The sequence below is a fragment of the Aegilops tauschii genome, chromosome 5 (genome assembly GCF_002575655.3).
Source record: "Aegilops tauschii subsp. strangulata cultivar AL8/78 chromosome 5, Aet v6.0, whole genome shotgun sequence".
Classification (NCBI taxonomy): domain Eukaryota; kingdom Viridiplantae; phylum Streptophyta; class Magnoliopsida; order Poales; family Poaceae; genus Aegilops; species Aegilops tauschii.
The window spans coordinates 452324059-452348471 of NC_053039.3; the positions used below are offsets into that span (position 1 = coordinate 452324059).

General features: G+C 46.3%; 1 protein-coding gene across 1 annotated transcript in view; it reads left to right on the forward strand.

Annotated features, from left to right (window-relative positions):
- Positions 1 to 19637: 19637 nt before the first annotated feature.
- Positions 19638 to 24413, forward strand: part of LOC109775805 (putative G-type lectin S-receptor-like serine/threonine-protein kinase At1g61610) — a 39088-nt gene continuing 34312 nt past the window's right edge. Inside the window, exons 1-2 of the mRNA XM_073499296.1 lie at positions 19638 to 19791; positions 19836 to 20363. Of these exons, the coding sequence (XP_073355397.1) occupies positions 19638 to 19791; positions 19836 to 20363 (682 nt within the window). The remainder of the gene's footprint in view (positions 19792 to 19835; positions 20364 to 24413) is intronic.

Consider the following 24413-nt stretch of genomic DNA (forward strand, 5'->3'; position numbering starts at 1 on the left):
CGCACACGGCTAAGAACAATGTCTGCTGTGCTTCTAGGGTGCCCCCTGCCCCCGTATATAAAGGAGAAAGGGGGAGGCCGGCCGGCCCTTGGGCGCGCCAAGGAGGGGAGGAGTCCTCCTCCTAGTAGGAGTAGGACTCCCCCTTTCCTAGTCCAACTAGGAGGAGGAAGGGGGAAGGAAGGAGAGGGAGAGGGAGAGGGAAAGAGGGGCTGCGCCCCCTCCCCTAGTCCAATTTGGACTCCCCTTGGGGGGGGGGGTGCCACCTCCTGGGCTGCTGCCCTCTCTCTCCCCTAAGGCCCACTAAGGCCCAATACTTCCCCGGGGGGTTCCGGTAACCCCTCCGGCACTCCGGTTTTCTCCGAAATCACCCGGAACACTTCCGGTGTCCGCATATAGCCGTCCAATATATCGATCTTTATGTCTCGACCATTTCGAGACTCCTTGTCATGTCCGTGATCATATCCGGGACTCCGAACTACCTTCGGTACATCAAAACACATAAACTCATAATACCGATCGTCACCGAACGTTAAGCGTGCGGACCCTACGGGTTCGAGAACTATGTAGACATGACCGAGACACGTCTCCGGTCAATAACCAATAGCGGAACCTGGATGCTCATATTGGCTCCCACATATTCTACGAAGATCTTTATCGGTCAAACCGTGTAACAACATACGTTGTTCCCTTTGTCATCGGTATGTTACTTGCCCGAGATTCGATTGTCGGTATCTCAATACCTAGTTCAATCTCGTTACCGGCAAGTCTCTTTACTCATTCCATAATGCATCATCCCATAACCAACTCATTAGTCACATTGCTTGCAAGGCTTATAGTGATGTGCATTACCGAGAGGGTCCAGAGATACCTCTTTGACAATCGGAGTGACAAATCCTAATCTCGATCTACGCCAACTCAATAAACACCATCGGAGACACCTGTAGAGCATCTTTATAATCACCCAGTTATCTTGTGACGTTTGATAGCACACAAAGTGTTCCTCCGGTATTCGGGAGTTGCATAATCTCATAGTCACAGGAACATGTACAAGTCATAAAGAAAGCAATAGCAACATACTAAACGATCAAGTGCTAAGCTAACGGAATGGGTCAAGTCAATCACATCATTCTTTAATGATGTGATCCCGTTCATCAAATGACAACTCATGTCTATGGCTAGGAAACTTAACCATCTTTGATTAACGAGCTAGTCAAGTAGAGGCATACTAGTGACACTCTGTTTGTCTATGTATTCACACATGTACTAAGTTTCCAGTTAATACAATTCTAGTATGAATAATAAACATTTATCATGATATAAGGAAATATAAATAACAACTTTATTATTGCCTCTAGGGCATATTTCCTTTAGTCTCCCACTTGCACTAGAGTCAATAATCTAGATCACATCGCCATGTGATTCAACACCAATAGTTCACATCATCATGTGATTAACACCCATAGTTCACATCGCTATGTGACCAACACCCAAAGGGTTTACTAGAGTCAGTAATCTAGTTGACATCGCCATGTGATTAACACCCAAAGAGTACTAAGGTGTGATCATGTTTTGCTTGTGAGAGAGGTTTAGTCGATGGGTCTGCAACATTCAAATCCGTATGTATTTTGCAAATTTCTATGTCTACTAGCTAATTGCTCCCACTTTCAATATGTATGTAGATCGAGACTCAGAGTCATCCAGATTGGTGTCAAAGCTTGCATCGACGTAACTCTTTATGATGAACTCTTTATCACCTCCATAACCAAGAAATATTTCCTTAGTCCTCTAAGGATAATTTTTGACCAATGTCTAGTGATCTACTCCTAGATCACTATTGTACTCCCTTGCCAAACTCAAGGCAGGGTATACAATAGGTCTGGTACACAACATGGCATACTTTATAGAACCTATGGCCGAGGCATAGGGAATGACTTTCATTCTCTCTCTATCTTCTGCCGTGGTCGGGCTTTGAGTCTTACTCAACTTCATACCTAGCAACACAGGCAAGAACTCCTTCTTTGACTGTTCATTTTGAACTACTTCAAAATCTCGTCAAGGTATGTACACATTGAAAAAAAACTTATCAAGCATCTTGATCTATCTCTATAGATCCTGATGCTCAATTTGTAAGCAGCTTCACCAAGGTCTTTCTTTGAAAAACTCCTTTCAAACACTCCTTTATGCTTTCCAGAAAATTCTACATCATTTCCGATCAACAATATGTCACACCCATATACTTATCAGAAAGGCTGTAGTGCTCCCACTCACTTTCTTCTAAATAGAGGCTTCACCGCAAGTCTATATAAAACTATATGCTTTAATCAACTTATCAAAGCATATATTCCAACTCCGAGATGCTTGCACCAGTCCATAGATGGATCGCTGGAGCTTGCACATTTTGTGAGCACCTTTAGGATTGACAAAACCTTCTGGCTGCATCATATACAACTCTACTTTAATAAATCCATTAAGGAATGCAGTTTTTTGTTATCCATTTGCCAGATTTCATAAAATGCGGCAATTGCTAACATGATTCGGACAGACTTAAGCATCGCTACGAGTGAAAAAATCTCATCATAGTCAACACCTTGAACTTGTCGAAAACCTTTTTGTGACAAGTCGAGCTTTGTAGATAGTAGCACTACCATCAGTGTCCGTCTTCCTCTTGAAGATCCATTTATTCTCAATGGCTTGCCGATCAACGGGCAATTCCACCAAAGTCCATACTTTGTTTTGATACATGGATCCTATCTCAGATTTCATGGCTTTAAACCATTTTGCGGAATCTGGGCTCATCATCGCTTCCTCATAGTTCGTAGGTTCGTCATGGTCTAGTAACATGACTTCCAGGACCGGATTACCGTACCACTCTGGTGCGGAACGTACTCTGGTTGACCTACGAGGTTTGGTAGTAACTTGATCTGAAGTTTCATGATCATCATCATTAACTTCCTCACTAATTGGTGTAGGCATCACTGGAACTGATTTCTGTGATGAACTACTTTCCAATTCGGGAGAAGGTACAATTACCTCATCAAGTTCTACTTTTCTCCCACTCACTTCTTTTGAGAGAAACTCCTTCTCTAGAAAGGATCCATTCTTAGCAATGAATATTTTTCCTTTGGATCTGTGATAGAAGGTGTACCCAATAGTCTCCTTTCGGTATCCTATGAAGACACATTTCTTCGATTTGGGTTCGAGCTTATCAGGTTGAAACATTTTCACGTAAGCATCGCAGCCCCAAACTTTAAGAAACGACAGTTTAGGTTTCTTGCCAAACCATAGTTCATACGGTGTCGTCTCAACGGATTTAGATGGTGCCCTATTTAACCTGAATGCAGCTGTCTCTAATGCACAACCCCAAAATGATAATGGTAAATCGGTAAGAGACATCATAGATTGCACCATATCCAATAAAGTACGGTTACGACGTTCGGACACACCATTATGTTGTGGTGTTCCAGGTGGCGTAAGTTGTGAAACTATTCCACATTGTTTCAAATGAAGACCAAACTCGTAACTCAAATATTCACCTCGACGATCAGATCGTAGAAACTTTATTTTCTTGTTACGATGATTTTTACTTCACTCTGAAATTCTTTGAACTTTTCAAATGTTTCAGACTTATGCTTCATTAAGTAGATATACCCATATCTGCTCAAATCATCTGTGAAGGTAAGAAAATAATGATACCCGCCGCGAGCCTCAACACTCTTCGGACCACATACATCAGTATGTATTATTTCCAATAAGTCAGTTGCTCACTCCATTGTTCCGGAGAGCGGAGTTTTATTCATCTTGCCCATGAGGCATGGTTCGTAAGCATCAAGTGATTCATAATCAAGTGATTCCAAAAACCCATCAGCATGGAGTTTCTTCATGCGTTTTACACCAATATGACTTAAACGGCAGTGCCACAAATAAGTTGCACTATCATTATTAACTTTGCATCTTTTGGCTTCAATATTATGAATATGTGTATCACTACGATCGATATCCAACAAACCATTTTCTTTGAGCGTATGACCATAGAAGGTTTTATTCATGTAAACAGAACAACAATTATTCTCTAACTTAAATGAATAACCGTATTGCAATAAACATGATCAAATCATATTCATGCTCAACGCAAACACCAAATAACATTTATTTAGGTTCAACACTAATCCCGAAAGTATAGGGAGTTGCGATGATGATCATATCAATCTTGGAACTACTTCCAACACACATCGTCACTTCACCCTTAACTAGTTTTTGTTTATTCTGCAACTCCCGTTTCGAGTTACTAATCATAGCAACTGAACTGGTATCAAATACCCAGGTGTTGCTATGAACACTAGTAAAGTACACATCAATAATCTGTATATCAAATATACCTTTGTTCACTTTGCCATCCTTCTTATTCGCCAAATATTTGGGGTAGTTCCGCTTCTAGTGACTATTCCCTTTGCAGTAGAAGCACTCAGTTTCAGGCTTAGGTCCAGCTTTGAGCTTATGGGATTGCTTGCCATTCTTCTTGAAGTTCCCTTTCTATCCCTTTGCCCTTTTATTTGAAACTAGTGGTCTTGTCAACCATCAACACTTGATGCTTTTTTTTCTACCTTCCCCGATTTCAGCATCGCGAAGAGCTCGGGAATCGTTTTCGTCATCGCTTGAATATTATAGTTCATCACGAAGTTCTATTAGCTTGGTGATAGTGACTAGAGAACACTATCAATCACTATATTATCTGGAAGATTAACTCCCACTTGATTCAAGTGATTGTAGTACCTAGACAATCTGAGCACATGCTCACTGGTTGAGCTATTCTCCTCCATCTTGTAGGCAAAGTACTGTCAGAGGTCTCATACCTCTCGACACGGGCATGAGTCTGAAATACTAATTTCAACTCTTGGAACATCTTATATGCTCCATGACGTTCAAAACATTTTGAAATACCGGTTTTAAGCCGTAAAGCATGGTGCACTAAACTATCAAGTAGTCATCATATCGAGCTTGCCAAACGTTCATAACGTTTGCATATACTCCTGCAGTAGGTCTGTCACCTAGCAGTGCATCAAGGACATAATTCTTCTGTGCAGCAATGAGGATAATCCTCAAATCACGGATCTAGTCCGCATCATTGCTACTATCATCTTTCAACTTATATTTCTCTAGGAACATATAAAAAATAAACGGGAAGCTACATCGTGAGCTATTGATCTACAACATAGATATGCTAATACTACCAGGACTAAGTTCATGATAAATTAAAGTTCAATTAATCATATTACTTAAGAACTCCCACTTAGATAGACATCCCTCTAATCATCTAAGTGATCACGTGATCCAAATCAACTAAACCTTGTCCGATCATCACGTGAGATGGAGTAGTTTTCAATGGTGAACATCACTATGTTGATCATATCTACTATATGATTCACGCTCGACCTGTCGGTCTCAGTGTTCCGAGGCCATATCTGCATATGCTAGGCTCGTCAAGTTTAACCCGAGTATTCTGCGTGTGCAAAACTGGCTTGCACCCGTTGTATGTGAACGTAGAGCTTATCACACCCGATCATCACGTGGTGTCTCGGCACGACGAACTTTCGCAACGGTGCATACTCAGGAGAACACTTGTACCTTGAAATTTAGTGTGAGATCATCTTATAATGCTACCGTCAAACAAAGCAAAATAAGATGCATAAAGGATAAACATCACATGCAATCAATATAAGTGATATGATATGGCCATCATCATCTTGTGCCTTTGATCTCCATCATCAAAGCACCGTCATGATCACCATCGTCACCGGCGCGACACCTTGATCTCCATTGTAGCATCGTTGTAGTCTCGCCAACTATTGTTTCTACGACTATCGCTACCACTTAGTGATAAAGTAAAAACAATTACAGGGCGATTGCATTACATACAATAAAGCGACAACCATATGGCTCCTGCCAGTTGCCGATAACTCTGTTACAAAACATGATCATCTCATACAATAAAATTTAGCATCATGTCTTTACCATATCACATCACAACATGCCCTGCAAAACACAAGTTAGATGTCCTCTACTTTGTTGTTGCAAGTTTTTACGTGGCTGCTACGGGCTGAGCAAGAACCGTTCTTACCTATGCATCAAAACCACAACGATTTTTCGTCAAGTATGTGATGTTTTAACCTTCAACAAGGACCGGGCGTAGCCACACTCGATTCAACTAAAGTTGGAGAAACTGACACCCGCTAGCCACCTGTGTGCGAAGCACGTCGGTAGAACTAGTATCGCGTAAGCGTACGCGTAATGTTGGTCCGGGCCGCTTCATCCAACAATACCGCCGAATCAAAGTATGACATGCTGGTAAGCAGTATGACTATTATCGCCCACAAATCACTTGTGTTCTACTCGTGCATATGACATCTATGCATAAACCTGGCTTGGATGCCACTGTTGGGGAACGTAGTAATTTCAAAATTTTCCTACGCACACGCAAGATCATGGTGATGCATAGCAACGAGCGGGAGAGTGATGTCCACGTACCCTCATAGACCGTAAGCAGAAGCGTTATGACAACGCGGTTGATGTAGTCGTACGTCTTCACGATCGACCGATCCTAGTACCGAAAGTACGGCACCTCCGCGATCTGCACACGTTCGGCTCGGTGACGTCCCACGAACTCACGATCTAGCAGAGTGTCGAGGGAGAGCTTCGTCAGCACGATGGCGTGATGACGATGATGATGAAGCTACCGGTGCACGGCTTCGCCTAAGCACTGCAACGATATGACCGAGGTGGATTATGGTGGAGGGGGGCACCGCACATGGCTAAGAACAATGTCTGTTGTGCTTCTAGGGTGCCCCTTGGCCCCGTATATAAAGGAGCAACGGGGGAGACCGGCCGGCCCTTGGGCGCGCCAAGGAGGGGAGGAGTCCTCCTCTTAGTAGGTGTAGGACTCCCCCTTTCCTAGTCCAACTAGGAGGAGGAAGAGGAAGGAAGGAGAGGGAGAGGGAGAGGGAGAGGGAAAGAGGGCTGCACCCCCTCCCCTAGTCCAAATCGGACTCCCCTTGGGGGGGCGCCACCTCCTGGGCTGCTGCCCTCTCTCTCCCCTAAGGCCCACTAAGGCCCAATACTTCCCCGGGGGGTTCCGGTAACCCTCAGGCACTCCGGTTTTCTCCAAAATCACCCGGAACACTTGCGTGTCCGAATATAGCCGTCCAATATATCGATCTTTATGACTCGAACATTTCGAGACTCCTCGTCATGTCCATGATCATATCCGGGACTCCGAACTGCCTTCGGTACATCAAAACACATAAACTCATAATACCGATCGTCACCGAACGTTAAGCGTGCGGACCCTACGGGTTCGAGAACTAAGACATGACCGAGACACGTCTCCGGTCAATAACCAATAGTGGAACTATTGGAAATATGCCCTAGAGGCAATAATAAATGGTTATTATTATATTTCTTTGTTCATGATAATTGTCTATTATTCATGCTATAATTGTGTTATCCGGAAATCGTAATACATGTGTGAATACATAGACCACAACGTGTCCCTAGTAAGCCTCTAGTTGACTAGCTCATTGATCAACAAATAGTCATGGTTTCCTGACTATGGACATTGGATGTCATTGATAACGGGATCACATCATTAGGAGAATGATGTGATGGACAAGACCCAATCCTAAGCATAGCGCAAAGATCGTGTAGTTCGTTTGCTAGAGCTTTTCCAATGTTAAGTATCTTTTCCTTAGACCATGAGATCGTGCAACTCCCGGATACCGTAGGAGTGCTTTGGGTGTGCCAAACGTCACAACGTAACTGGGTGACTATAAAGGTACACTACGGGTATCTCCGAAAGTGTCTGTTGAGTTGGCACGGATCGAGACTGGGATTTGTCACTCCGTATGACGGAGAGGTATCTCTGGGCCCACTCGGTAATGCATCATCATAATGAGCTCAAGGTGACTAAGGAGTTAGTCACGGGATCATGCATTACGGTACGAGTAAAGAGACTTGCCGGTAACGAGATTGAACAAGGTATTGGGATACCGACGATCGAATCTCGGGCAAGTAACATACCGAATGACAAAGGGAATTGTATACGGGATTGATTGAATCCTCGACATCGTGGTTCATCCGATGAGATCATCGTGGAACATGTGGGAGCCAACATGGGTATCCAGATCCCGCTGTTGGTTATTGACCGGAGAGGCGTCTCGGTCATGTCTGCATGTCTCCCGAACCCGTAGGGTCTACACACTTAAGGTTCGGTGACGCTAGGGTTGTAGAGATATGAGTATGCGGAAACCCGAAAGTTGTTCAGAGTCCCGGATGAGATCCCGGACGTCATGAGGAGTTCCGGAATGGTCTGGAGGTGAAGAATTATATATGGGAAGTCCAATTTTGGCCACCGGGAAAGTTTTGGGGGTTATCGGTATTGTACCGGGACCACCGGAAGGGTCCCGGGGGTCCACCGGGTGGGGCCACCTATCCCGGAGGGCCCCATGGGCTGAAGTGGGAAGGGAACCAGCCCTTAGTTGGCTGGGGCGCCCCCCATGGGCCTCCCCCCTGCGCCTAGGGTTGGAAACCCTAGGGTGGGGGGCGCCCCACTTGACTTGGGGGGGAAGTTTCCCCCCTTGGCCGCCGCCCCCCCATAGATGGGTTCCAGGCCGGCGCCCCCCCTCCCAGGGGGCCTATATAAAGGGGGGAGGGAGGGCAGCAACACTAGCAGCCTTGGGCGCCTCCCTCCTCCCCTGCAACACCTCTCCCTCTCGCAGAAGCTCGGCGAAGCCCTGCCGAGATCCCGCTACATCCACCACCACGCCGTCGTGCTGCTGGATCTCCATCAACCTCTCCTTCCCCCTTGCTGGATCAAGAAGGAGGAGACGTCGCTGCACCGTACGTGTGTTGAATGCGGAGGTGCCGTCCGTTCGGCACTCGGTCATCGGTGATTTGGATCACGGCGAGTACGACTCCATCACCCACGTTCATTGGAACGCTTCCGCTCGCGTTCTACAAGGGTATGTAGATGCTCTCCTTTCCCCTCATTGCTAGTATACTCCATAGATGGATCTTGGTGATGCGTAGAAAATTTTAAAATTCTGCTACGATCCCCAACAGGGGTATCAGAGCCAGGCCTATGCGTAGTTACTATGCACGAGTAGAACACAAAGTAGTTGTGGGCGTTGATGTTGCCAATTCTTCTTGCCGCTACTAGTCTTATCTTGTTTCGGCGGTATTGTGGGATGAAGCGGCCCGGACCGACCGTACACGTACGCTTACGTGAGACAGGTTCCACCGACTGACATGCACTAGTTGCATAAGGTGGCTAGCGGGTGTCTGTCTCTCCTACTTTAGTCGGAATGGATTCGATGAAATGGGTCCTTATGAAGGGTAAATAGAAATTGGCATATCACGTTGTGGTTTTACGTAGGTAAGAAACGTTCTTGCTAGAAACCTAAACAAGCCACGTAAAAACTTGCAACAACAATTAGAGGACGTCTAACTTGTTTTTGCAGCATGTGCTATGTGATGTGATATGGCCAGAAGATGTGATGAATGATATATGTGATGTATGAGATTGATCATATTCTTGTAATAGGAAGCACGACTTGCATGTCGATGAGTATGACAACCGACAGGAGCCATAGGAGTTGTCTTTATTATTTTGTATGACCTGCGTGTCATTGAATAACGCCATGTAAATTACTTTACTTTATTGCTAAACGCGTTAGCCATAGAAGTAGAAGTAATCGTTGGCGTGACAACTTCATGATGACACAATGATGGAGATCATGGTGTCATGCCGGTGACGAAGATGATCATGGTGCCCCGAAGATGGAGATCAAAGGAGCAAAATGATATTGGCCATATCATGTCACTATTTGATTGCATGTGATGTTTATCATGTTTTGCATCTTATTTGCTTAGAATGACGGTAGTAAGTAAGATGATCCCTTATAATAATTTCAAGAAAGTGTTCCCCCTAACTGTGCACCGTTGCGAAGGTTCGTTGTTTCGAAGCACCACGTGATGATCGGGTGTGATAGATTCTAACGTTCGCATACAACGGGTGTTGACGAGCCTAGCATGTACAGACATGGCCTCGGAACACACGCAATACACTTAGGTTGACTTGACGAGCCTAGCATGTACAGACATGGCCTCGGAACACGGAGGACCGAAAGGTCGAGCATGAGTCGTATAGAAGATACGATCAACATGGAGATGTTCACCGATCTTGACTAGTCCGTCTCATGTGATGATCGGACATGGCCTAGTTAACTCGGATCAAGTTTCACTTAGATGACTAGAGGGATGTCTATCTGAGTGGGAGTTCATTGAATAATTTGATTATAAGAACTTAATTATCATGAACTTAGTCTAAAAATCTTTACAATATGTCTTGTAGATCAAATGGCCCATGTTGTCCTCAACTTCAACGCGTTCCTAGAAAAAACCAAGCTGAAAGATGATGGCAGCAACTATACGGACTGGGTCCGGAACCTGGGATCATCCTCATAGCTTCCAAGAAAGATTATGTCTTAGAAGCACCACTAGGTGAAGCACCCATCCCAGAGAACCAAGACGTTATGAACGCTTGGCAATCACGTGCTGATGATTACTCCCTCGTTCAGTGCGGCATGCTTTACATCTTAGAACCGGGGCTCCAAAAGCGTTTTGAGAAGCATGGAGCATATGAGATGTTCGAAGAGCTGAAAATGGTTTTCCAAGCTCATGCCCGGGTCGAGAGATATGAAGTCTCCGACAAGTTCTTCAGCTGTAAAATGGAGGAAAATAGTTCTGTTAGTGAGCACATACTCAGAATGTCTGGGTTACACAACCGTTTGTCTCAGCTGGGAGTTAATCTCCCGGATGACGCGGTCATTGACAGAATCCTTCAGTCGCTTCCACCAAGCTACAAGAGCTTTGTGATGAACTTCAATATGCAGGGGATGGAAAAGACCATTCCTGAGGTATATTCAATGCTGAAATCAGCGGAGGTGGAAATCAGAAAAGAACATCAAGTGTTGATGGTGAATAAAACCACTAAGTTCAAGAAGGGCAAGGGTAAGAAGAACTTCAAGAAGGACGGCATGGGAGTTGCCGTGCCCGGTAAGCCAGTTGCCGGGAAGAAGCCAAGGAATTGACCCAAGCCTGAGACTGAGTGCTTTTATTGCAAGGGAAGTGGTCACTGGAAGCGGAATTGCCCCAAATACTTAGCGGACAAGAAGGCCGGCAACACCAAAGGTATATGTGATATACATGTAATTGATGTGTACCTTACCAGTTCTCGTAGTAGCTCCTGGGTATTTGATACCGGTGCGGTTGCTCATATTTGTAACTCAAAACAGGAACTGCGGAATAAACGGAGACTGGCAAAGGATGAGGTGACGATGCACGTCGGGAATGGTTCCAAGGTCGATGTGATCGCCGTTGGCACGCTACCTCTGCATCTACCCACGGGATTAGTTTTAAACCTCAATAATTGTTATTTAGTGCCAGCTTTGAGCATGAACATTGTATCTGGATCTCATTTAATTTGAGATGGCTACTCATTTAAATCCGAGAATAATGGTTGTTCTATTTATATGAGAGATATGTTTTATGGTCATGCCCCGCTGGTCAACGGTTTATTCTCGATGAATCTCGAACGTGATGTTACACATATTCATAGTGTGAATACCAAAAGATGTAAAGTTGATAACGCTAGTCCCACATACTTGTGGCACTACCGCCTTGGTCACATTGGTGTCAAGCGCATGAAGAAGCTCCATGCAGATGGACTTTTGGAGTCTCTTGATTACGAATCATTTGACACGTGCGAACCATGCCTCATGGGCAAGATGACCAAGACTCCGTTCTCCGGAACAATGGAGCGAGCAACCAACTTATTGGAAATCATACATACCGATGTGTGCGGTCCAATGAGTGTTGAGGCTCGCGGAGGATATCGTTATGTTCTCACTCTCACTGATGACTTAAGTAGATATGGGTATGTCTGCCTGATGAAACACAAGTCTGAAACCCTTGAAAAGTTCAAGGAATTTCAGAGTGAGGTTGAGAATCAACGTGACAGGAAAATAAAATTCTTACGATCAGATCATGGTGGAGAATATTTAAGTCACGAATTTGGTACGCACTTAAAGAAATGTGGAATCGTTTCACAACTCACGCCGCCTGGAACACCTCAGCGAAATGGTGTGTCAGAACGTCGTAATCGCACTCTATTGGATATGGTGCGATCTATGATGTCTCTTACCGATCTACCACTCTCATTTTGGGGCTATGCTTTAGAGACTGCTGCATTCACTTTAAATAGGGCTCCGTCGAAATCCGTTGAGACGACACCGTATGAATTATGGTTTGGGAAGAAACCTAAGCTGTCGTTTCTAAAAGTTTGGGGATGCGATGCTTATGTCAAGAAACTTCAACCTGAAAAGCTCGAACCCAAGTCGGAAAAATGCATCTTCATAGGATACCCCAAGGAAACTATTGGGTATACCTTCTACCTCAGATCCGAAGGCAAGATCTTTGTTGCCAAGAACGGGTCCTTTCTGGAGAAAGAGTTTCTCTCGAAAGAATTGAGTGGGAGGAAAGTGGAACTTGATGAGGTGATAGTCACCCCTTCCGAACCGGAAAGTAGCGCAGCGTGGGAAGATGTTCCTGTGGTGCCTACACCGACTTGGGAGGAAGTTAATGATGATGATCATGAAGCTTCGGATCAAGTTACTACTGAACTTCGTAGGTCCACAAGGACATGTTCCGCACCAGAGTGGTACGGCAACCCTGTCCTGGAAATCATGTTGTTAGACAACGGTGAACCTTCGAACTATGAAGAAGCGATGGCGGGCCCGGATTCCGACAAGTGGCTAGAAGCCATGAAATCCGAGATAGGATCCATGTATGAAAACGAAGTATGGACTTTGACTGACTTGCCCGATGATCGGCAAGCCATAGAAAACAAATGGATCTTTAAGAAGAAGACGGATGCGGATGGTAACGTGACCATCTATAAGGCTCGACTTGTCGCTAAGGGTTATTGACAAGTTCAAGGGGTTGACTACGATGAGACTTTCTCACCCGTAGCGAAGCTGAAGTCCGTCCGAATCATGTTAGCAATTGCCGCATACTATGATTATGAGATATGGCAGATGGACGTCAAAACGGCATTCCTTAACGGCTTCCTTAAGGAAGAGTTGTATATGATGCAGCCGGAAGGTTTTGTCGATCCTAAGAATGCTAACAAAGTATGCAAGCTCCAGCGCTCAATCTATGGGCTGGTGCAAGCATCTCGGAGTTGGAACATTCGCTTTGATGAGATGATCAAAGCGTTTGGGTTTACACAGACTTATGGAGAAGATTGTGTTTACAAGAAAGTGAGTGGGAGCTCTGTAGCATTTCTCATATTATATGTGGATGACATACTATTGATGGGAAATGATATAGAATTCTTGGAAAGTATAAAGGCCTATTTGAATAAGTGATTTTCAATGGAGGACCTTGGAGAAGCTGCTTATATATTCGGCATCAAGATCTATAGAGATAGATCAAGACGCCTCATTGGTCTTTCACAGAGTACATACCTTGACAAGATATTGAAGAAGTTCAATATGGATCAGTCCAAGAAAGGGTTCTTGCCTGTATTGCAAGGTGTGCAATTGAGCACGGCTCAATGCCCGACCACGGCAGAAGATAGAGAAAAGATGAGTGTCATCCCCTATGCCTCGGCCATAGGGTTTATTATGTATGCCATGCTGTGTACCAGACCTGATGTAAACCTTGCCGTGAGTTTGGTAGGAAGGTACCAAAGTAATCACGGCATGGAACACTGGACAGCGGTCAAGAATATCCTGAAGTACCTGAAGAGGACTAAGGATATGTTTCTCGTTTATGGAGGTGACGAAGAACTCGTCGTAAAGGGTTACGTCGACGCTAGCTTCGACACAGATCTGGATGACTCGAAGTCACAAACCGGATACGTGTATATTTTGAATGGAGGGGCAGTAAGCTGGTGCAGTTGCAAGCAAAGCGTCGTGGCGGGATCTACATGTGAAGCGGAGTACATGGCAGCCCCGGAGGCAGCACAGGAAGCAGTCTGGATGAAGGAGTTCATTACCGACCTAGGGGTGATTCCCATGCGTCGGGCCCAATGACTCTCTTCTGTGACAACACTGGAGCTATTGCCCTTGCAAAGGAGCCCAGGTTTCACAGGAAGACCAGGCATATCAAGCGTCGCTTCAACTCCATTCGTGAAAGTGTTCAAAATGGAGACATAGATATTTGTAAAGTACATACGGACCTGAATGTGGCAGATCCGTTGACTAAACCTCTCCCTAGAGCAAAACATGATCAAAACCAGGACGCAATGGGTGTTCGATTCATCACAATGTAACTAGATTATTGACTCTAGTGCAAGTGGGAGACTGTTGGAAATATGCCCTAGAGGCAATAATAAATGGTTATTATTATATTTCTTTGTTCATGATAATTGTCTATTATTTATGCTATAATTGTGTTATCCGGAAATCGTAATACATGTGTGAATACATAGACCACAACGTGTCCCTAGTAAGCCTCTAGTTGACTAGCTCGTTGATCAACAGATAATCATGGTTTCCTGACTATGGACATTGGATGTCATTGATAACGGGATCACATCATTAGGAGAATGATGTGATGGACAAGACCAAATCCTAAGCATAGCGCAAAGATCGTGTAGTTCGTTTGCTAGAGCTTTTCCAATGTCAAGTATCTTTTCCTTAGACCATGAGATCGTGCAACTCCCGGATACCGTAGGAGTGCTTTGGGTGTGCCAAACGTCACAACGTAACTGGGTGACTATAAAGGTACACTACGGGTATCTCCGAAAGTGTCTGTTGAGTTGGCATGGATCGAGACTGGGATTTGTCACTCCGTATGACGGAGAGGTATCTCTGGGCCCACTCGGTAATGCATCATCATAATGAGCTCAAGGTGACTAAGGAGTTAGTCACGGGATCATGCATTACGGTACGAGTAAAGAGACTTGCCGGTAACGAGATTGAACAAGGTATCGGGATACCGGCGATCGAATCTCGGGCAAGTAACATACCGAATGACAAAGGGAATTGTATACGGGATTGATTGAATCCTCGACATCGTGGTTCATCCGATGAGATCATCGTGGAACATGTGGGAGCCAACATGGGTATCCAGATCCCGCTGTTGGTTATTGACCGGAGAGGCGTCTCGGTCATGTCTGCATGTCTCCCGAACCCGTAGGGTCTACACACTTAAGGTTCGGTGACGCTAGGGTTGTAGAGATATGAGTATGCGGAAACCCGAAAGTTGTTCGGAGTCCCGGATGAGATCCCGGACGTCACGAGGAGTTCCGGAATGGTCCGGAGGTGAAGAATTATATATAGGAAGTCCAGTTTTGGCCACCGGGAAAGTTTCGGGGGTTATTGTTATTGTACCGGGACCACCGGAAGGGTCCCGGGGGTCCACCGGGTGGGGCCACCTATCCCGGAGGGCCCCATGGGCTGAAGTGGGAAGGGAACCAGCCCTTAGTGGGCTGGGGCGCCCCCCATGGGCCTCCCCCCTGCGCCTAGGGTTGGAAACCCTAGGGTGGGGGGGGCGCCCCACTTGACTTGGGGGGGAAGTTTCCCCCCTTGGCCGCCGCCCCCCCCCATAGATGGGTTCCAGGACGGCGCCCCCCTCCCAGGGGGCCTATATAAAGGGGGGAGGGAGGGCAGCAACACTAGCAGCCTTGGGCGCCTCCCTCCTCCCCTGCAACACCTCTCCCTCTCGCAGAAGCTCGGTGAAGCCCTGCCGAGATCCCGCTACATCCACCACCACGCCGTCGTGCTGCTGGATCTCCATCAACCTCTCCTTCCCCCTTGCTGGATCAAGAAGGAGGAGACGTCGCTGCACCGTACGTGTGTTGAACGCGGAGGTGTCGTCCGTTCGGCACTCGGTCATCGGTGATTTGGATCACGGCGAGTACGACTCCATCACCCACGTTCATTGGAACGCTTCCGCTCGCGATCTACAAGGGTATGTAGATGCACTCCTTTCCCCTCGTTGCTAGTATACTCCATAGATGGATCTTGGTGATGCGTAGAAAATTTTAAAATTCTGCTACGATCCCCAACAGGAACCTGGATGCTCATATTGGCTCCCACATATTCTACGAAGATCTTTATTGGTCAAACCGCATAACAACATACGTTGTTCCCTTTGTAATCGGTATGTTACTTGCCCGAGATTCGATCGTCGGTATCTCAATACCTAGTTCAATCTCGTTGCCGGCAATTCTCTTTACTCGTTCCGTAATGCATCACCCTGTAACCAACTCATTAGTCACATTGCTTGCAAGGCTTATAGTGATGTGCATTACCGAGAGGGCCCAGAGATACCTCTCCGACAATCGGAGTGACAAATCCTAATCTCAATCTATGCCAACTCAACAAACACCATCGGAGACACCTGTAGAGCATCTTTATAATCATCCAGTTACGTTGTGACGTTTGATAGCACACAAAGTGTTCCTCCGGTATTTGGGAGTTGCATAATCTCATAGTCATAGGAACATGTATAAGTCATGAAGAAAGCAATAGCAACATACTAAACGATCAAGTGCTAAGCTAACGGAATGGGTCAAGTCAATCACATCATTCTCTAATGATGTGATCCCATTCATCAAATGACAACTCATGTCTATGGCTAGGAAACTTAACCATCTTTGATTAACGAGCTAGTCAAGTAGAGGCATACTAGTGACACTCTCTAAGTCTATGTATTCACACATGTACTAAGTTTCCGGTTAATACAATTCTAGCATGAATAATAAACATTTATCATGATATAAGGAAATATAAATAACAACTTTATTCTTGCCTCTAGGGCATATTTCCTTCATATACATCGCCATGGTGGGGGTGAAGGAGTTATATTGTGCTTGTATGTTGATGACATACTGATATTTGGAACCAACCTCAAAGTGATTGAGGAGGTTAAGTCGTTTTTATCTCAGAACTTTGAGATGAAGGACCTTGGTGTGGCTGATGTTATCTTGAACATCTAGCTACTGAGAGATAATGAGGGTGGGATTACACTTCTGCAGTCCCATTATGTTGAGAAGGTGTTGAGTCGTTTTGGATATTTGAACTGCAAACCAAATCAATTGAGATACTCTCAAATTATTGGTTTACTCATGTACCTAGCGAGTGCAACGAGGCCTGACATCGCGTTTGCTGTGAGCAAACTGAGTCGGTTTGTTTCAAAACCGGGTGATGTACATTGGCATGCCGTTGAAAGAGTTATGCGCTATCTGAAAGGTACCATGAACTATGGCCTTCACTATACCGGATACCCGTTGGTACTTGAAGGGTATAGTGATACGAATTGGATCTCTGATGCTGATGAGATGAAGGCCACAACTAGGTATATGTTTACTCTTGGAGGTGGCGCTGTTTCCTGGTAGTCTTGCAAGAAAACGATCTTAACGAGATCGACAATGGAAGCAGAATTAACAACATTAGACACATCTGGTGTCGAAGTAAGATGGCTTCGAGATCTTTTGATGGACTTGCCATTAGTTGATAAACCGGTTCCGGCTATCCTTATGAACTGTGACAATCAGACATTCATCACCAAGGTGAAGAGTTCAAAGGACAACATGGAGTCCAACAAACACATAAGAATGAGATTAAAAGCTGTCAGAAAATTAAGAAACTCCAGAGTGATAGCATTGGAGTATGTCCATCCGGCTAAGAATCTGGCAGATCCCTTTACAAAAGGGCTATCATGTGTTGTGATAGATAGTGCATCAAGGGAGATGGGTATGAGACTCACATGAGTTGCCATGGTGGTAACCCAACCTATGTGATCGGAGATCCCGTGAAGTAGGACCTGGGAAAAACAAGCCAGTGGTGAACTGAGGAGAGTAAGTATACTAACCCACTCCGTTGGAGATGCAATACTCTCAATACTGTATGGTAGGATGACTATTGTCTTAATGTGTTCCAAAGCTTATGTAAGCAAGATGCTATCCTACAGAGCGATCTTTGGAGGAATACACCTATATGAGCCCGACTGCTAGTCACGGCCTATGAGATTGGGGTGATCTCTAGTAAGCTCATGAATAGGCCAGGAGTGTGACTTATATGCTTCACCCGAGGGGTCAGCCTTCAGCAGCCTAGTACTAGTAAGACATGTGGTGAAGCTTCTTTACGCCAAACTGACAATTCAAGGCTTAGTCCATTGTTCAGTAGTGAAGGAGTGTAGCTACTTGCTCCAGGTGAAGTTCAACCCTAACAGGTCTTCACTGAAACACTGGTATATCGAAACAACAATTGAAACAGAGGGCACAATGGGCCCTCGAGATCTGGTGGGGATTGCTGTAATATAAGGTGGGCTTTAGGCCCATATAGCAATTTCTGAAAAATCTCTAAGAGCCCATGTGGGTTTGTTGGCACTAGGGGTAGTGGGAAGTTTAGTCCCACCCCAGAAGTGGAAGAGGAGTTGGACCTCCTTATAAGGGATTCTCTTCCACATGTTATTGGAGCTTGAGAAGAGAAGAGGCCCTCGCGCACTCCTCCTCCGCCGCCCGCCACGCCACGTCTCGCCACGACGCGGGTTGCGGGATTGAGCCGAGCCGAGCTCACACCTATGCGCTTATTTTTGCCAGTCACTAACGGAGAGTTTCTGGCAGCGGGGCCACGATCTGACACGTCGAATCGTGGGTTGTGACGGACTCGGATATGGGTCGAGCCCACGTCTCTCCACGCGGCTGCGCCTATATAAGTTGAGGTGTCTCCTAACCCTAGCCGCCACGAACAGATCACATCTACTCCACGCGCACGCCCACCGTCGTTCCGTTGCTGCTGCTGCCGCCGGTGACTCCATCCCGTCCGCCGCGTACACGGTCGACGGGAGAGCAGGTCTCCGAAACCCCGCCTCTCCAGATCCTGTATGGGAGAGGGGCGATTAGGTTTTTGGGCAGCGACCATGCGACTGCTCGCCTATGTTCGTCTACTTTCTCTACGTCCGCGTCGCCCTCGCCATCACCATGTACACCGAGTTGAACGTGCCGCCGCTGAGAAGACCGAAGCCGACAAGAAGGCCACCGAGGACGCCGCCGCCGCCGTCACCGCCGCTGCTGCCTCTGCACGGCGTACTGGAGGGTATATCATGTTTATCCCTCTCATGTTTATGTTCGTATTTGCAGTATTAGCATTATATGTAGATATGTCTACTATTTGCGTAGTACGTGCTTGTCTAGTTCATAATCAGTATGTCGTTAATTCTGTCAATGCCATGCTCATAATTATTTCGTGGATTAAATTAATCGAACAATTGCCCTTTTACTCAACGCTACATCCGCGTGTACCAGAGGGCAGATTCTCCCCGATCACCACGCGCAGCAGCGCCAGATCTCGTCTACCAAACCACCGGCGCGCACGCGCGGCGGCCATGCCGCCGAAGGACTGGTCGTCGCTGGCCCCCGACCTAGTGAGCTGCGTCGGAGACGTCTTCCTCGACTCCGGCGACATCGACTACTACGTGAACCTCCGCGCCTGTGTGCCGCAGCCCGCAGCTGGCGCGCCGCCACCGACAGACCGCGCGGCCTAAGTCGCCGCTTCCGCCCGCACCGATGGGTGATGCTCGATGACGACCTCTCCCGCCGCGTCGACTCCCGCCACTTCCTCAACGTCGACACCGGGCGCTTCCTGTGCAAGGACCTGCCCCTGAACAACGGCTACAACTACATCGGCGCGGCGGAGGGCCTCCTCGTTTTAGAAATGGCTCACGGGCGTGCCTACAACATCTGTGTCCTCAATCCTCTCACTGTCTCACAGGCTCCATGGTTGGCTTCCCTTCAAGCCTTGCATCTCATCGCTTTCGCTGCCACGTCGCCATGGGCGCCGGCATGACGGCGCCGCTGCTCTTTCTCTTCTCGTCTGACAGCAGACGATGGTGTGACCCGAGTCATCCTTCCCCAAGGTGGTTTAGGATGGAGCACATAAGCAGCACCCCGATCTGCACGGTGGTGTCCTTGGAAAGCCCGGTATACATCACTGACATGGGCGGGTCGGTTATGGTTGTGGATTGCTTGGAAGGTCACAAGAAGCCTGAGATCACTACCATCATCCGTAGAAGCAATGCATTAGGGCAAAACTTCCTCGTGGATAATGCTGGGGAGTTGTTGCTTGTGTGTGTGCCGTGGTGGCAGTGGCACTCAATATATGCCAAGCGCACGCATGTCTTCAAGGTTGACTTGGAGGGCAAGGTCCTGGAGCCGGTCAGGAGCATCGAAAACCGTGCTATCTTCCTAGGTCGCCGTTGTTGTCTCTCCGTCAACGTTGATCATCTTCCTGCCATCCAAGGTAATTGTATATATCACTATGGAGATGCCAGCATTCGACTTCACATGTATCACGATCACCTTGAGGACGGCAGCCGGGAGGTGGTCACACTGCCCGCTCTGCACTGTTGGAGCAGCCCAGGGAACAAGAAGAAGACACGCACACAAGAGCTTAAGGTAGAAGAAGAACACAGATGGAATTTTGTGGCACACACACTTGCCTTTTCTCCTTGGTCACTTCTCAACACAAATGAAACGGATACATGCGTTTAAGTAGCCAGACTACACACCACACACGCACCCACTAACCTACGCACACATGCACGTACACATGCATGGTCAAGCCCACGGCTGCTTGATCCGATTAATACTCCACTACACACGTACACTTGAGTAACAACCAAGTCTGCAGAATCTTTGGATAACCCACGTATAGGACCAAGCCTCAACTAATTACTTCCTATTCTTTCTCCACGCTGAACTGCCACGCGACTCGGCTGTTCGGCTCCATAGCTAGCTAATTAACTAGTCCATCCATGCATGCAGGCTACTAATGCAACAACACATTGTTGACGCTCAAAAGTGGCATAGTCATAAAATTAGCTTAGGCTATATAAAGACTAATTCAAACTTAGGATTGGAGGTCACTCCGGATGGCTCTCTCTAAGAAGATCGAGATGGATATGAAGATGGTCTATAGAGGAGCTCGGATGTAATAGTTATGACAAGTTCGGAGATGCTCATGTTGACACCAGATTAAAGAATGGCATGAAACTCAATTAAGACGGCGTCTGATGGAAAACGTTTCAACATGAAAGTTGTGCGTCTCGTCGAAGCGGTGGATTTTGATATAAATATCGTCTTAATCCAAGGTCGTATGCAATCTGTGGAGGCAAAACAAGGTCAGAAACAGAAGCTGCAGAGTCATTTCGGACCGACCGAGTTGATTTGATCGGTGAGACCGAGTTGGTCCGAAAATTTACCGGAGAGTTGGCAAGGTTGACTCGGTAGGACCGAGGCAAACCAATCAGTGAGACCGAGTTCATCCGAGAAATTACGGAAGGATACAGAGAGTTGGCGACGTTCACTCGATGGGACCGAAATGAACCAATCGGTGAGACCGAGTTGGTCCGGGAAATTACCAAAGATTCCTGTCCGAGTTAGATTAGGGTTTTTGATGTTTTGGACGGAATTTTTAGTCCTTTCCTTGTACGGAAAGTCCAGCCGCCTCATAAATAGATGAGAGGTGACGGCCGATTGAACAACACGCAATCGCAAAAAACACATCTACTACTTTTTCATCTACGTTTTGTCTCTCCCTCGTTCTTGCCCCTTCGTTTTTCGTCGTTCATCGTGTTGGAGAGCTGCGAATACCGAGGCTCTAGGGGCGGCTTGACCGACCTAGGGCAGCCCATAGCCGCCGCACTCCCCGACGGGGTCCCTCCCGGGAGTGTGGGGTTTCGGGTCCCCAAAAGCTCTCGTCGGTCGACTTGCGAATCGCGCTTCCGGTGAGACTCCTTCGACGTGAGCTGCGGTGCATCACCCCGGCGTCGAGGGTACACGTGACGTGTTCGTGTGCGAACACACTTTTTGGCGACTCCGCTGGGGAACAAAGAGTAATCATCATCAACCAACATGGTCGATCTTCCCAAGCCATCTGAAGTGGATGTCGATAACATCATCAAGCCCAATTTTGAGGAATTATCGGCAGAACATCGCCAAGCTTTTGAGGAGTACAAGAAGGCGCGTGAAGAGAAGGAGATGCAGGAGTTCCTTGCTAAGTTCAAAAAGGATCGCCAAGGCAACATCACTTCAATTGAAGAAATCAAGTTTCCTCCTCTTCACAATGAGCAGGTAGAACCGACTGTAAGCAAAACCTTCTCTCCTGAACAGTGGGCTGAAATTACTACTGTTATTGCTCAGAATAATGATCTTATTTACCAAGCTATCATAGACAATAATACTGCTCGAAATAATACTCCTCATTCATATCATGGTAGTGGTAGTATGTCTGCTGGTGTGGAAAACTTTAGTCCAACTTTACCTATTTCATCGGCGCCGCCCGTGCCGTTGAATTCTTATCCCAGCCAGACGAACCAACTTGTTGCTCCACCCTTTAATCCTGCCATGAACGTACCAAGTTCAGTGAATCCAACTGCATTGCTAGGTTACGGTTCGGCAAGTCCAAGTGGATTGCTGCCGAACTATGGTACCACATACACACCACCATCTCTTCCGACTAGCACTGTGCCAACTATTAGAAATCATATTCACCATGCGCCACAACCACAACCACACGCAACGTCACTCAATACGAGTGATATTTTGGCTAATGTCAGGGAGGAAATGTCTAGGGTGTTCCGAGAGCATTGTGGGATTGAACTACCTAAACCATGAATTTCCAGGAAACCATATCTAGAAATTTTTTATGTCGTGCCATGTCCTCCCGGATATAAAGTTCCAGATTTTGTTAAGTTTAGCGGAGAGGGCAAAAAAAGACTACATGGGAGCATGTTAGTCAATACTTGGCACAATTAGGTGAGGCAAGTTCACGAGACGAGTGGAAAGTACGTTATTTTCCTTTATCTTTAACCGGTACTGCTTTCTCGTGGTTTTCTGCATTACCACTCGGTTCTATTGCTACATGGTTTCAATTGGAGCAAAAGTTTCATGATCACTTCTACAGTGGTGACAATGAGCTTAAACTATCACATCTTACATCGGTTAAGCAAAAGCATGATGAATCAGTCTCCGATTATGTCAAAAGATTTAGAGATACAAAAAACCGGTGCTATAGTTTGGTGATAACCGAGAGAGATTTGGCTGATCTTGTGCTTAGCGGGTTGAGAACTCACATTAGAGAAAGGCTAGAAGGACATGAGTTTTTAAATATCAACCAAGTCTTGCAAAGGGCTTTGGCTCAGGAAAGCCGAAGCAAAGATCTTAAAGAGGTGCATAGATATAAAACTGATCGTCCTAAGATGAATATGGTTGAGTATGATAGTGATCACTCGGAGGATGAGGGTGATATTTATGCTGCTGAATTTGTTTGGCCATCTAAGGCCAAACCGTTTACTTGCAATGATTTAAAGCCGATTTGTAAGAATCGTGATGAAGAGATGAAATTTACTTTCAACATTGCTAAGTGTGATAAAATATTTGATGCTTTGTTGCAAGCCAAGATTATTAGAATATCTCATACTTTACCGTCGTTCGAAGAGCTGAAACGGCGTGCTTATTGCAAGTATCATAATTCTTTTTCTCATGCTACTAATGATTGTAATGTTTTCTGACGACAGATACAATCGGCCATTAATGACGGGCGATTGAATTTTTCTGAGATGCAAATTGATAAGCAGCCTTTCCCAATGAACACCATGGATTTGGAGGGGAAGAAGATGTTAATTCGGCCCGACATAGCCGAATCAGCTAATAAAAACAATATTGTCATTTGTGAGCCCATGAAAAATAAGGAGAGCGACAAGGTCTTGGGGAGACAAGTTGTGCTTGACAAGCAACCCGGTGGAAAGGAGGTAATCAAGATCACCATTAAGAATCCTACACTCGGGGGGCAACCACAAGTGCAAGAGAACACTCATGTCAAATTTGTTAAGCCCAAGAGCCTAGAGGTTGGCACGTGGAAGACGAATGAAGCTAAAGTGCAGCACAAGAGAATCAAGCCAACTTTTGATATGCTGTTGTCCAAGTATGCCAATCAAGCAGCCGGTTCTAGCTCTGACCGGGCGTTAAATTTGAAGCGCTCAAGGTCACCTCCTCGGGAAGAATTTCAGCATCACGCAAGGCCATATGGGTCATGGGCACCGGGACCATGGATGGCGCCACCCCCCTATGCGCCATACTACATGGGAGGCTACAATGGAGGATGGGGGCAGCCCCCAATGGCCCCTTATGCTTTTCATCCGGGTTGGGCTGAACCAAGGAGGCGCGTTCATGAGAGGCTTTTTTATCCCACACGAGGCCGTTTGAACAAAGGTGTCAATCGGCCAATGCAAGATAATCATGGAAGGGTTGGCAAGCAAGTGTGGCATGCTAAACCACCAAGTGCTGAAAT